The 14,686-nt window shown below is 38.4% G+C and overlaps 1 protein-coding gene across 1 annotated transcript in view; it reads right to left on the bottom strand.

Moving 5' to 3' along the window:
• Positions 1 to 6,002: 6,002 nt before the first annotated feature.
• The window catches only part of MEX3C (mex-3 RNA binding family member C), a 23,245-nt gene continuing 14,561 nt past the window's right edge, over positions 6,003 to 14,686 (bottom strand). Inside the window, 1 exon segment of the mRNA XM_003914387.3 lies at positions 6,003 to 9,029. Within this exon segment, the coding sequence (XP_003914436.2) occupies positions 7,804 to 9,029 (1,226 nt within the window). The 3' untranslated portion in view covers positions 6,003 to 7,803.

Consider the following 14,686-nt stretch of genomic DNA (forward strand, 5'->3'; position numbering starts at 1 on the left):
ATTTAAATAGCTTTTTGGTAAAATGTGAAAAAGCGATAGAAAATGGAGGGCCAGAACAGAAAAGAAGCTAGAGGTTGAAATGTGGTCCAGGTCACTTGAGGTCAGGAGTTTGAGACCAGCCTGGCCAACATGGTGAAACCCCGTCTCTAATAAAAGTACAAAAATTAGCCGGGGGTGGTGGCAGCCACCTGTAATTCCAGCTAATCGGGAGGCTGAGGCAGGGGAATTGCTTGAATTCAGGAAGCAGAGGTTGCAGTGAGCCGAGATCATGCCACTGCACTCCAGCCTGGGTGACAGAGCAAGTGAGACTTTGTCTCAAAAAAAAAAAAAAAAAAAAGCAAAAACAAAAAAAAAAAAAAAAAATGTGGTTCAGGAAGAGGGAAAAAAAAAAAAAGCATCACATAGTAATAAAATATGAGGTCCATCACCCATTCTTGATTTTTCTCTCTAGGACAAGGCAAACTACATACTCAGAACTACAAACACTTAAGTCAATGAATATGCATTATTCTAGAAAAAGACCAATCCTTCAAAAAGTCAACAAAGTTGTCTGGCTGGGCCACTATCTGCTCATGCTATGGCGTCGAAGATGAAACTAAGTAAAAATTCTGACTCCACCATAGCTTTGGTTGATTTTGACATTTCATTTGCTTGGCAGGGCAAGTGCCCATTGAGTCAACAAATAGATTCTGAAACAATTATTTGTGCCTTAACTAGCCCAAGCTCTTCATGGTCATGACAGTCTGAGAATATTAATTACTCCTATCATATTAAAAAGGGCCACTGAAATCTTTTGATTGGCATGCCCAGGAATGAGAGAACCAGAGTTAAATGAAAAATGCTCACATGTGCAAAAAACTGAGGCATTTTCCATGGAATTCTCTTAAAATGCCTTTAGACTTGGGAATTTTTACCTTAAGCCTGTTACTTATTTTTCACTCTTTACTAATTTTTACCCTTAAGCCTCAGCTTTATTCTCTGCAAAATGGAGATAATACTTCCACCTCTAGGGGTATGGTAAAGATTAAGTATGCACCTGAATTCACTTTGTACTAACCGGGCCACACAACTAAAGGTAGTGCTCTAAACCCCAAAGGCTTCTCACTTTTACTTTACACTGCTCTTCAAGAGCCCTTCAACAGTATTTTTCAGGGTCATGCTGGATTTTTAAAAGAAACAGAACAAGAGGATGCTACCTATGAAAGTAAATTAGGTACTTCACAGCAAGCCTTTCTATGCCTTAGTTTCATACTTAGGTTTCACGCAGTTCTCAGAGGCAACTATTTTCATTTTACAGATAAGGAAAATGAGATGCAAAATACTAATCTGCAAAATATGGGATTAAATACCCTCTAACAAAGCCAGAAAATAAGGGAACTTGAAACGGAAGCCCAAGTTGGAGACTAAAATGAAATTCTACAACTCCCATGCCCTGACACCTTTGTAGGGCTAGCCCAGGAGCAGTTTCTAGGTGTAATGACCAGGATTTGGGAAGCATAGGAAATGACTGAAAAATCAGATGTACTCTAAAAGGTGACTAAATTCCCTTCATTGGTCTACTTGGATTTTAAGACCCCAGGGAGAGAGAGCTGTAGAGTCCTGATTCCATCTTTTCTCATGAAGGGGTGGCAACTAAGGGTGTCTAAGTAGTGGTGATGGTGGAAGGGATGGCAGAAGGATGCTATTCCTGGGGAAAGTTAAAAAGATAACGGCACCATTTAAAGTAATAGGGACATCAAAAAAGCCTGCCTATTAGCAAAGAAAAGGGACCATTTCTGAAATCCTTGACCACAAATACAATCTTCAACATGAGGATGCATTTTTGAAAAAGCACTTGGAATCACCTGCTTAGGAAAACATAAAAGATAGGACTGACTCAAGAGTTCTCACAAGCTTCCAGACATGAGAATAAGATCTTTTCATTGGATTATGTGTGGTTCCAGAAAAACTACTGGGAACAGTCTAAGAAAAGTGGATTTTGTAGTTGGCTTTCTCAAATTCAAATGAGATGGCAGCTCTCAGAATATGAATTCTGAGAACCTTCATTCATGCACTGAAGACACAAACTTAGAAAGATCTGCCTAGCCTCTAGACAACTAGAGCTTCCAGGATTTTTAAAAAAACATCCTAGGTAGGCTGGGCACAGTGGCTCATGCTTGTAATCCTAGCACTCTGGGAGGCCAAGGCTGGAGGATCGCTTGAGGCCAGCCTGGGCAACACAGTCTATCTGTCCAGTATTTCTCTGTTGTTTTAAACGGTCTTTCAGAAAATTTTACTTCAACAATACTAATAATTTTTCAATAGGCATTGCTATTTGTTATCTCTATGATCACATTCTCTTGTCACCTAATAAATCTGGCTAATTTACACATGTTGGGCATTAGCCAAATCTACGAGTTATCAAGTATTCCCTCAATCCTTTTTGAAATTTTAGCTTTCTAGAGACAGGGTCTCCCTGTTACCCAGGCTGCTCTTGAACTCCTGGGCTCAAGTGATCCTCCAGCCTCGGCCTTCCGAAGTGCTGGGATTATAGGCATCAATCAGCCACTGCACCTAGCCCTAGTTTTATCGTTAAGGTATAATGCCTAGCACTTCACCTCTGACTCAAGTAGACTTGAAACCACTACCCATTCATGTCCCTTGTGATACTACTTTGGTAATTTCCCTGAAATTGCAGAAACAGATCATGTCAAAAGTTCCACTCAGTGTTTCTGATATTGAAAATGTCATGAAACAGATATAAAAGCCTTAATGCTTTAATATAGGGGAATATCTACATTTTATTTCCAAATTTTAAGTAATTACACTCAGATTTTCCATTTTGAATATAGGTAAACTATTGCTGACTTATCCAAGATTATTCTAATTTACAAGAACCACCATCTGACTCAGTTTATGGTACAGATCATGTTTGTATCTTTTTGTGCAGCCCTGAAGATGGTGTGACTGACTTGTCCCATCCCCATGCTCCATATTTAAATATGCAGAAAATTATGTGTAACACTGCTAGCAGCTTTGGGTAAACTGAAATGTTGCTGGTAGGAGTTGAGCAGACTCATAATCTTGACTCTCATTTACTGCCTCTTTTTAAACTAGCAAGCCTCTTGTTACTAAGCCAGTTCTTTTCAGTTTTTGGTTTAAACTCAGCTGATTACTGTAGTTCCTTTTTAAAACTTCCACATTACAAAAGGAAGGCACTTACGCACATGCTTTCAGAGATTGAAGATTTATCATTTAGAACACATTCAAAGGCAGCAGGAAGTCTATTTTTACAACTCATTTAGTAATCAAGTTACAAATATCCCCATTTTCCCTGAGACTAATGAGGATCTAAACTCACCCCAAGGGCTTAGAAATGTGTGGTTTCTCTTTAGCCATCTTCCCTCCCAATTCCAATCTCTGATCAGTGAACTCCATTTACTATTTAAAGTATCTAATCATTTACCCTCCTTATGAAGTTTTCTTGTACTGGTGTACAAACACAATCCTTTAAAATGTAGATAAACGAGTATGGAGGCAGTAGAAAATCTCAATGGCGGGAACATTTCTTTCACAATTCTCAATTATTACATATAATCAGCTGAAGAAACTTAATAGGAAGAGATGCTCTGATGTACCCAAGGGGGAAGGTATGCCACTTTAAAGAGAACAGCTATTTTAAATCTTGACTAAATTGAATCTCCTCCTGAGGCTTCTCAATGTCCTTCCCTATATTTCATCAGGGCTCCACTGCCCATAGTTACTTCGATTAGTCACTAAGAGCAAATGGTTAAGTTATGGGATAGCCAGAAGAGAGAATATTACTGCTACCATTAAATTACATTGTAGAAGTATACTGACAAGGAAAAGATGTTCACAGTGTATTATAAACATCCCCAATCCCCATTATTTATAAAAAGTTTTAGAATGAGAAAAGTAGAAATTTAAGGGATAGAAGGGGCAGGTGGCAGAATGAGAACCAGTGTCTGGTTTTGGGCTACCAGATTCACTGAACAATCTGTAAAAACACATTTAATACCCCTGTTTTATACCTGTTTTTTAAAACCTAATTATTCTAGCCTCCATTCTTGCTAAAAGTCTACTTTGCAATGGGATTCTTTTGATAAAGTCTTTTATAGGAAGAATTATAGAACACTACAATAACTTGAGCAGCTATCCAAACCTAATGTTTTCAGTTTAGCATCCACCTTTCCAGTTGTGAAAATGGAATAATGTAAAGGTCTCCCAATAGGTTTGCCTAATTCTTGGTTATTCACATTGCAGATTATCCAGTGTGGTATGGCTATTTCCTGTAACACAGGCCCACAGATTTCCTGAAGTCTCTCTTCCCCAATACTTCAGTAAGCAAGAAAATTAACACAGGCACACAGGGAAAGGCAGATCCCGACTTAGAACCAGAGTAAGTGCTTATCAGTTTTGCTAACATTACTTCCAGACAAGTTTTGGCTTACTCTGGGACAAGGAAAGCTTCTAAAATAGAGATTATTTTCAAGGCCCCCTAAAAGATTTTGACCTAGCATTAGGTAAAAGTTAATTCATTTCACAAGTTATCCAATCTAAACAGGAATTGTACAAATACTGTAACACAACCGAGTAATCAGACTAATACTTCCGGGGGCTAATCCTAAAGTTGACAAAGTAACTCTGCCCAACAATTCTAGAACGATGATCTTGCCCATCATTGAATCTATGCTTGCAAGTCTACCACAGCCTAAGAATTTGTCCAAAACCCACAGTGAAGTCTTGGTATGGATATGTGATACGTCTAAGTATTAAGAATAAATAGAGGCAAGGCACAGTGGTTCGCGCCTGTAGTCCCAGCACTTTGGGAGGTCAAGGTGGGCGGATCACTTAGGGTCAGGAATTTGAGACCAGCCTGGCCAACATGGTGAAACCCCATCTCTACTAAAAATACAAAAATTATTAGCTGGGCGTGGTGGTGTGTGCCTGTAATCCCAGCTACTCGGGAGGCTGATTTGAACCCGAGGGGCAGAGGTTGCAGTGAGTCGAGATTGAGCTACTGCACTCCAGGCTGGGTGACAGAACGAGACTCCATCTCAAAAAAAAAAAAAAAAAAAAAAAGGACAGAATTTTAGTTTCTTTAAAATTATCTTAGAAATGCCTTTATTCTTGCTTTTTAAAACAATGTCGGCCGGGCGCGGTGGCTCACGCCTGTAATCCCAGCACTTAGGGAGGCCGAGACGGGCGGATCACAAGGTCAGGAGATCGAGACCATCCTGGCTAACACAGTGAAACCCCGTCTCTACTAAAATACAAAAAAAATTAGCTGGGCATGGTGGCGGGCGCCTGTAGTCCCAGCTACTCAGGAGGCTAAGGCAGGAGAATGGCGTGAATCCGGGAGACGGAACTTGCAGTGAGCTGAGATCACGCCACTGCACTCCAGCCTGGGCAACAGAGCGAGACTCTGTCTCAAAAATAAAAATAAAAAAAAAAATAAATAAATGTCAATGATTTACTTCAATCTGTATCAAATCAATTTCATAAATGGAGAAATATTTCTGTCAACTTTTCAGAAGGTAGTTTTTCTTGAAAGGTAAACTGGTGCTTTTGTATTACAAAAGAACTTGTTTTACAGATTTGGTGATAAAAAGACAAAAATCCATAAACAAAGGATGCAAACCAAGTAGAATTTAAGTTGAATTCAGGATTTCAAGTAACGATGTATAAAAGAAAGTCACTTACTATTCACAATTAGATCACTAGTGGTTTGTGGTCAACTACACAAATATGCAATTAAATCTACAACCAGCCAAATTTCCAATTTACTGTAATGTAACACTCATTTAAAGAAAAAACTAAACTTGGACAGGAACATAAGCGACACACTCAAAACCAAGAGCACACATACACAAAATAACTACAAGAGTGAGCAGAGATAGCTGGTTGGGGAACAGGGAGTCTATAAAAGAAAATTTTCAATTCTGTTAACTAATCTTCTAGTATAAACTGATGATTATATGAAACACACCAAGGAGAATACATTCAAGTTAATGGAAACAAGTCTTTATTAAGTAACTTTTAATATCAGAAAAATAAAACTCTTATAATTCTCTTTACAGCAAATATATAATATCAGTGCTTTGGCCATCTTAAGTTAAAGGCCCTTTATCATAAAATATATGGTTTTAAATTTTACTCAAATTGAATTTATAATCCCTATGACTTCCCTACATATACATAACAAAAGAGTGTAGTAAAATTAGCAAATACTAAACTATATTGATAATTTATCATTCTTAGTTTGTGGTTTTTAGAAACAGTACACGCACCTAATATATGTCGATTCCTTGGCTTATTAGTTGCAGTGTACAATGCAACAAAATACAAAATACATGCTTGGTGAACATTCGTTCATATCTACAAGACGGCAGCTAGAGATTAGGTTTCAATACTGACATTTACTATCCTACAAGCAATTAGCATTACATCATAATATGCCATCAAGGCAACTTTTTTTATACTGAAAAAATCAAAATAAAAACCGTTATTTGTAAACTTTTATAAGAAATGTAACTCTTCAAGTGGAAATAAAAAATAAAATTTGTCTATTTACTATTGAATACACATAGGATTTCAATTTTCATTATACCGAGAAAAAAGCTCTTTTGTGTTGGGAAAATAATGCTTCAAAAAATAATTAGTAGAAAAACCCACCAGTATAATGTTTTGTCCTTTCAATGCCAGCACAGATTTGGGAACATACTGAGGATGAAGTTATAGACATCCACAGGTGAAATGTACGAGTGTATTTTAAATAAATCTTTCCTTGTGATTGGAAATAGTTTTTGAAATGAAGTAAACTGATTGGAGGTTGTCACAGCTGCTTTTATGAATTATGCCAAGGGCATCATTATCCCTTTCCCCTTCCTCCCTCCCCTAAATTACTAAAAAATAAAAATATATTTATAATGTGCAAGACAAATATGGATTGAACATAAAATGTTTCACATTTTGATCTATAGTCTAAAAACTAACAGCTCGAGCACACTAATGAATGGAATGTTCGCATCCTCAATTGTTAGCCAATATAGGTGCCATCCCAAAGCCCTTCCTGATATGGGAAAACCAAGGTGGCCATTTCCACATTCACCAAGAGAGGCAATGGGCAGGAATTCAGCATTCCTGATCCACTGATCATACCAGCCTTGAGAACTCTGGGCGAGATGAAAGTCGATGTAGCAGTTTTTGTCCCAAATTATAACCAGTGATCTAGTAAACTGCCATCAGCCCTATTATTACCAATAAGTAATCACAATGCATTAAAAAGTTACTTGCAATCCTGCAGAATTAGGCATAAGTTGTTGTAAAATAAAAAACAAACAAACCTGTTTTGTCAAAACTGGCAGTGTAAAGAAGGCAGCACTGGAAGTGTATGAATCGTCTGTAATGCCAAGTACCCTCCATAAACTCTTAAAGTGGTTAGGCTTTGGGACCCACTGTTTTGAAATCTTAGACGTATACACTTTTCTCATAGGCTCACACAACCTATGATTATCTTCACTCAGCCAAGTTGAACTTCAGCTTTAGCAATTCTTATATAAACTATGTCTCTGGGTCTACAGGATAGTATTAATAATTCAAACCAAACTAATAGACAAGAGACCACTTAGGTTTAGTGTTACCATAGCAGCCTTTTATAAGTTTACTAACAACTTTAGCCTAATCCCAATAAAGCCTGATAACAGTCATAAGAAATCATTAGGAAGTTTACTGGGGGGTACCATTATACCCATGCCTTTACGAGTCCATATAGAGATATAGTATTTATGTATATATATATAGTTAAGAGTGAATTTGGATTGCCTGAGTAACAGCTGTCTGGCAAACTGGACATGATGGCGTTCTCTTTTCACAGATCTTGTTGGCACATTCCATGCAGAAGAGGTTGTGGCCACATGGAACTAGGGCAGCAATAACCTCATTCTCAAAGCAAATCACACAGTCGTGCTTTCGTCTTGATTCTGGAGGTGAGCTAGAGGTGGAACCACCATTGGAAGAGGAGTAACTATTGGTACCATTAGAAAAAGCAGGGATGTATATTGGAAGGCCAACATGGTTGCCTGTACTAGGTGGGTCGCTCCTAACCCTCCGAGCAAGTGGGTGTTCTATGCTCTCAGGAAATGTAGGAGACAGACGAGGAGTAGATGGCTGACTTCCTCTGCGCTGAGTCTTCATGTTACCAGAAGGATCACTCCCAAAGCCAGAGAGTGGGTTAACTGGTTCAAATGGAGTCCAGATAGTTTGAGCAGATGTTGGTAAAGAGTCAAAGGCAGGAGAGTCAACTGCAAGGTCTTCTGAGCCTACAGATGGTAGTGTATCTCCAAACCAGAAGTTTCCTGTACTAAATGGGCTTGTTGGACTAAAGTCAGCCAGCCTGTTGCTTCCAAAGTAGGAATCTGTGGAGCCACTTCCTAGAGAACTGGAACTATCATTTCGATAATTGGATATCATTCTCGCGCGGCTAGGAGGAACAGGATTGGAGGAGAGCCACGCAGAGCCAAGAGTGCCACCTTCAAAGCTTACATCGGTACCATTGTAATGGAAATCATTCTCTTCATTGAGCTCTATATAGTTTCCTGTACGCATGGCAATATGCATTTCTATTTCTTCCCGTGCTCGGTCGACATTTTCAGGCATCCCTGTCACTTCAAAGACAGGTTCCTTATCTCTGCTCGGAGTTACTATGTAAGTGTGGGTCTGCTGCTGAATTCTTTTAATAGTTGCTCCTTTGGGTCCAACCACTAATCCTACCACACGATAAGGGACCCTGACTTGGACGGTGGTTTGACCGGGCAGATTAGGACTACATGACAATCCTCCCAGGGCAGGCCCATTTTTGTTTCGAGATGCACGAATCATGGAGAAGTGCTCTGCAGCTGAGAGGATCTCTCTTTTGGCCATGGCAACATCTTCTTTCCTTCCAGTGACAACAAAAATGGGCTCTTCACCACGAACAGGAGTCTTGATATACGTGTTTGTCTTGGCTCTCAGTGCTTTAATTTTACAACCTGTTAGAAAGAAAACATTTCATAAGAATCAACATGTACTTCAATGATATATATAAAGACAAATCACAGAATGCACCTTTTAAGCTAAGTATCTGGTTATGGGTAAGTTTTAGAGTTTTTCACAAAGCTAGGAAGTGGCAGAGCCAGAAGTAAACCTAGTTTGACCTAAAAATCTATGGTCTTTTTGCTAGTCCAAGAACCTCAATTTTCACAATTATCTTACAGAAGTTCTTAAACTGACTTCTACCTAATTATCTTATCACTTTAACTTAACATTACTCTTTCCTCTGTAAAACTCAATTGATGACAAAAACACTGTGCTCATGGCTAGTAGGTCATCTCACTTCTGCTCCCACCAGTTAAATTCTAGGCCTGCTATGATTCAGTTTTGTTTATTCCCATGTTGTTTGTGCTAGGTGTACTCACGCTAGTAACTGAATTATCTGAATTACTGCATAAACTAATGAAACATCAATGCAAAAAAGACGAGTATCTTAAAGAGCATCTTAAAGAAAAAAGCTGCTATTGAATTATGAATAGGTGAGACAGCTATAAAGGGCTGGGATAAAAAAAAGTAACATAGAATGATTTTGTAATCGTTGTAAAGTCCTGCTCCATTTAAAAGAAACAGATACTGCAGATTGTATGGAATGTGGGTGCTGGGTATGGTTTTACTCAAGGACTGCTCTGATTGACAGACACAATTTCAAACAAAAGGCCTTGACAAATCCTAAGTATATTTAAGTTAAAATAAAACATCTAAGACACATGTATAACTTTACATAATTCCCCACTTTAACCAACTTTTTTTTTTTTTTTTGAGTAATCACAGATTACTAGTGCCAACTATGTTAAGATTAGAGGGTTTCAAACTGTAACTTAAAATGTCAAGTATACATCAAGGCATAAAACTCTGGGGTTATACTTTTCAAAGACCCTAACTTGAGCTTGCCAGTATAGATGTGTTCTCATGAATATATCATACTATTCTCAGTTCATCAAAATAAAGAAGCTAGGTGCTATAATTTACCCAGCACTTTGGGAGGCTGAGGCAGGTGGATAACCTGAGGTCAGGAATTCAAGACCAGCCTGACCAACATGGTGAACAGGGCGAAACCCCATCTTTACTAAATACACAAAAATTAGCTGGGTGTGGTGGTGCACACCTATAATCCCAGCTCCTTGGGAGGCTGAGGCAGAAGAATTGCTTGAACCTGGGAGACAGAGGCTGCAGTGAGCCGAGATTGTGCCACTGCACTCCAGCCTGGGCAGCAAGAGTGAAACTCCATCTTAAAAAAAAAAAAAAAAAAAAAGGAGAAGCTAGGTGCTACTGAAGCTAAGTGTCACAATCTGAGCATGTCTTTTTCTTAAATATTCCCTTCCTTTTTTGTCCTTAATAAATTAATATTCTCTATACCACTTTAGTCAGATGATGCCTTTTTTTTTTTTTTTTTTTTTTTTGAGACAGTCTTGGCTCTGTCACCCAGGCTGGAATGCAGTGATGCGATCTCGGCTCACTGCAACCTCCACCTCCCAGGTTCCTCCTGCCCCAGTCACCCAAGTAGCTGGAACTACAGGCGTGCACCACCAAGCCCAGATAATTTTTTGTATTTTTAGTAGAGACAGGATTTCACCACGTTGGTCAGGCTGGTCTTGAACTCCTGACCTTGTAATCTGCCCGCCTCAGCCTCCCAAAGTGCTGCATTACAGGTGAGCCACCACGCCTGGCTGATGCTTTCTAATAAAGCACATGATCTGATCACGTTTTTGCACAAAGTGGGACTCGTTTGTTTGCCCTTCCAAAGCATTCCCAAGCCACTAGGTGTTGACTACACAGGTTGAGTTATCCCCTATCCAAAAACACATGGGACCAGGAATGTTTGAGATTTTGGAGTATTTGCATTATACCTGCCAGCTGAGCATCCCTAATCCGAAAATCTGAAATGCTCCAGTGAGTATTTTCTTTGAGCACTATGCTGGTGCTCAAAAAGCCTCAGATTTTGGAGCTCCAAAACAAAATCGGAGGGTTTTTGAGCATTTAGGATTTCAAATTTTCAGATTAGAAGTTTCAGCCTGTATCTGCTTTTGTTCCACAATAGAAAAATCAGTTAGAAGACCAGAGAGAACAACGAAACTTCCACATCTACTTATCATTTATACAGGCTAAATGTCCAGGAGATTCCCTCATTCAGCACAGCAGGAACGGTTTGGTGTACAGAATTGAGGTCACTTTCTATTGATGCTTAAGAAATTCTGAAAGGGGTATATGAACACAGAACTGGTCATACTCTATACTTAGGGGAGTTATTATTTGGATATGTAAGTTCACAGTGGGCTACAACTTGACAAGGTGGCAAGAAGGCAGTCAGCCACAATTACATTCCTAACAAGAGACAGACGTTATTCTGCAGAAAAACACGGGCAAATTTCATTAAGGACAAAGGTAGAATTAGTCCAAGGGTCTAGGGTTGGTCCCTTTCATTCCTTACTAATATTGACCATTAGAAAATTGAAAATAAATAAAAGAAAAAAAAAAGAAAAACAGAAATAAAAGAGAAAAAAGAAAACGACGTAAAAATCCCTTAATCAAACACTTCTGATACTATAAGCAACTGCCAGTCACATCCTTAGTAGAATATTTTCTGTTAAATACCTAATAGGTATGTTATTAACTAAGGAAATATGATTGAGGGTCCACAGAACACTACCTAGCCTATGGTTGGTATTAATAAATAGGTGTTTAATGCATGGTTCATTGGGTACAGATAAGACAAATGGTTTGAGCATGGGCCACTCTTGGGACACAGGCCTGGTCTACACCCAAAAGGGTCATGTGCTTATTAGGTTTTGCAGATCAGGGAAAAAAGTAACAGGAAGACAGGAAAGCCAACCCTGGGGATTTTTTGTTGTTGTTTTTTGAGATGGAGTCTCACTTTGTCGCCCAGGCTAGAGTGCAGTGGCACCACATCGGCTCATTGCAACCTCTGTCTCCTAGGTTCAAGCAATTTTCCTGCCTCAGCCTCCCGAGTAGCTGGGTTACAGGTGCCCACCATCACTCCCGGGTAATTTTTAAAATATATTTTTAGTAGAGACAGATTTTCACCATGTTTGCCAGGCTGGTCTCGAACTCCTGACCTCAGGTGATCCACCTGCCTTGGCCTCCCACAGTGCTGGGATTACAGGTGTGAGCCATCGCCCCCAGCCACCAACCCTGTTTAAGCCACTATCAATAAAGATAGAGGAAACTATTTCTTCACTTCCCTAAATCTTTTGATTATAGTAGCCTAAACTCAGATTAGGGATTATAGGGAAGCTCACCAATCATAACATTGTTTCTATAGGAACACATATTCTGAGTTCCAAACAACTAACATGATTTCTCAACTACAAATACCTTCTAACATTGGGGACTACTCGAATAGATAGTTTTTAAAAGGTGACATGAACTAAAGGAGAAAAAACAATCTTGTTTTGTAATTTTGCAGGTGACGAAGGTATTAGTTTTTTTGGGTACTTTAAATTGAGTTTTTATTTGAAAACTCAAAGATATTTTTAAAAATCATAGAATTTATAATCTCAGAGTGACATAAAATTCAGAAGCCATATTATGATATATTAGCCTGTATTTTTTAAGTTGCTACATGGCACAAGTCACCAAAAACAAAGTAAAAAAAACCTAAAATATTTATAACATTTTCTCACTTTCTTACACACACATATACACACACGCACGTACACATCTCTCCCTTACAAATCAAAACAACAAAAACCCAATAAAAGGGTGAAAGAAACAGCTAACATCAAAGTAAATATACAAATGGCTCTGAAGATGGAAATTCCCATTTTCATGGGAACTGACCTATTATTTTCCACCTATAAGACTGTCAAAGAACAAAAACCTTATAACAATGGTAGTAAGAGTGGGGAAAAGAACTCTCATATTTAGCTGTGAGAGTATAAACTGCCCTCTAAGAGCTATCACAGTTGTAAGCCCATGTACTCTTACATTTCTACAATCTTCTTGTAGAATTGATCCTGTAGAAATATATGCACAAGTACAAAGTAACTTTTGTATTTTATAATTATTGAATTAGCATGAGGCTGGTACAGCTATATAATGGTATGCTATACACTTATAAAACTGGTTGACTTAGGGGGACAGGGAAGGAGGGAGGCAGTTTTCACTGTATATTCTTATTTATTTTTTTAAATAAATTTTGAGTCATACATACACATTACTTTTTCAAATAAATTAAGTTAGAAAAGAAAAACAAATCAAACATACAGAAATGATACACTTTACTAGTCTTAGCATATTGATTAGACTTTTGGTTAGTACTACCGATATTATTTTAAATTACAGTAGCCCCCCTCCCTTATCTGCAGTTTCACTTTTTATCATTTCAGCTCCTTTCAGTCAACCATAGTCCAAATGCAGGTGTATATAGTACAGTATAAAAAGATATTTGAGAGTAAGACCACGTTCACCTAACTTTTATTACAGTATATTGTTATAAGTGTTCTATTTTATTATTGTTAATCTCTTACTCTGTCTTGTTTATAAATCAAATGTTACACAGGTATGTGCATATAGGAAAAAACATAGTATGTATATATAGGGTTTGGTACTCTGTGGTTTCAGGCATCCACTTAAGGTCTTGGGAAGGCATCCCTGTTGGATAAGGGGGGACCTACTGCACACAAACAGCAGGGTAAACGATTTCGTAGCCTCAAAGTTGAACAAAGTTTTGAAATTTAAAAATGTGAGGACTACACTTCTTATAGCTAGAGATAAAAATCCATGTATGGCAAGTTGTATTCAAGGTAATCAATGGGCGGAAGTCTAGACTAGACTGTTTGGAGGTCAAGAACTAATTTTATCTTGATTTGGAAGTAAATTCCCTAAAAAAAGAGTCTCCAACTTACCTCACTGGTGTAGGAACCCATTTTCCCTTCCTACATCACTGTTGCTGGGGCCACGTTTCACCTTAAAACCCTTTAGCTGCAGCTAGAACTCTGGTCCTCTCACTCCCTGATACAGTAAAGGATTCTGCCTTGCTTCTCCAGGGTAAATAAAGATAAGGGTATCTTTATTTAGGGTAAATAAGTAAGGGTATTTATTTATTTACTCCAGGATAAATAAATAAGGCTTTTCCTAGCCTTAGAAATTAAGACGGGGAGGTCCTCTGTTGCTGGGAGAGGGGTTGAAAGAAAAGAAATTAAAGAAATAAATTTAAAAAAAGAAAAGAAAGAAAAGAAATTAAAAATCTAAAAAAAAGAAAAGAAATTAAAACCATAAAAAAGGATGAGCCATAAAAAAGGATGAGTTTGTGTCCTTTGTAGGGACATGGATGCAGCTGGAATCCATCATTCTTAGCAAACTATCACAAGAACAGAAAACCAAACACCGCATGTTCTCACTCATAGGTGGGAACTGAACAATGAGATCACTTGGACTCGGGAAGGGGAACATCACACACCGGGGCCTATCATGGGGAGGGGGGAGGGGGGAGGGATTGCATTGGGAGTTATACCTGATGTAAATGACGAGTTGATGGGTGCAGCACACCAACAAGGCACAAGTATACATATGTAACAAACCTGCACGTTATGCACATGTACCCTACAACTTACAGTATAATAATAATAAATAAATT

Source organism: Papio anubis, chromosome 19, assembly GCF_008728515.1.
Source record: "Papio anubis isolate 15944 chromosome 19, Panubis1.0, whole genome shotgun sequence".
Lineage (NCBI taxonomy): Eukaryota > Metazoa > Chordata > Mammalia > Primates > Cercopithecidae > Papio > Papio anubis.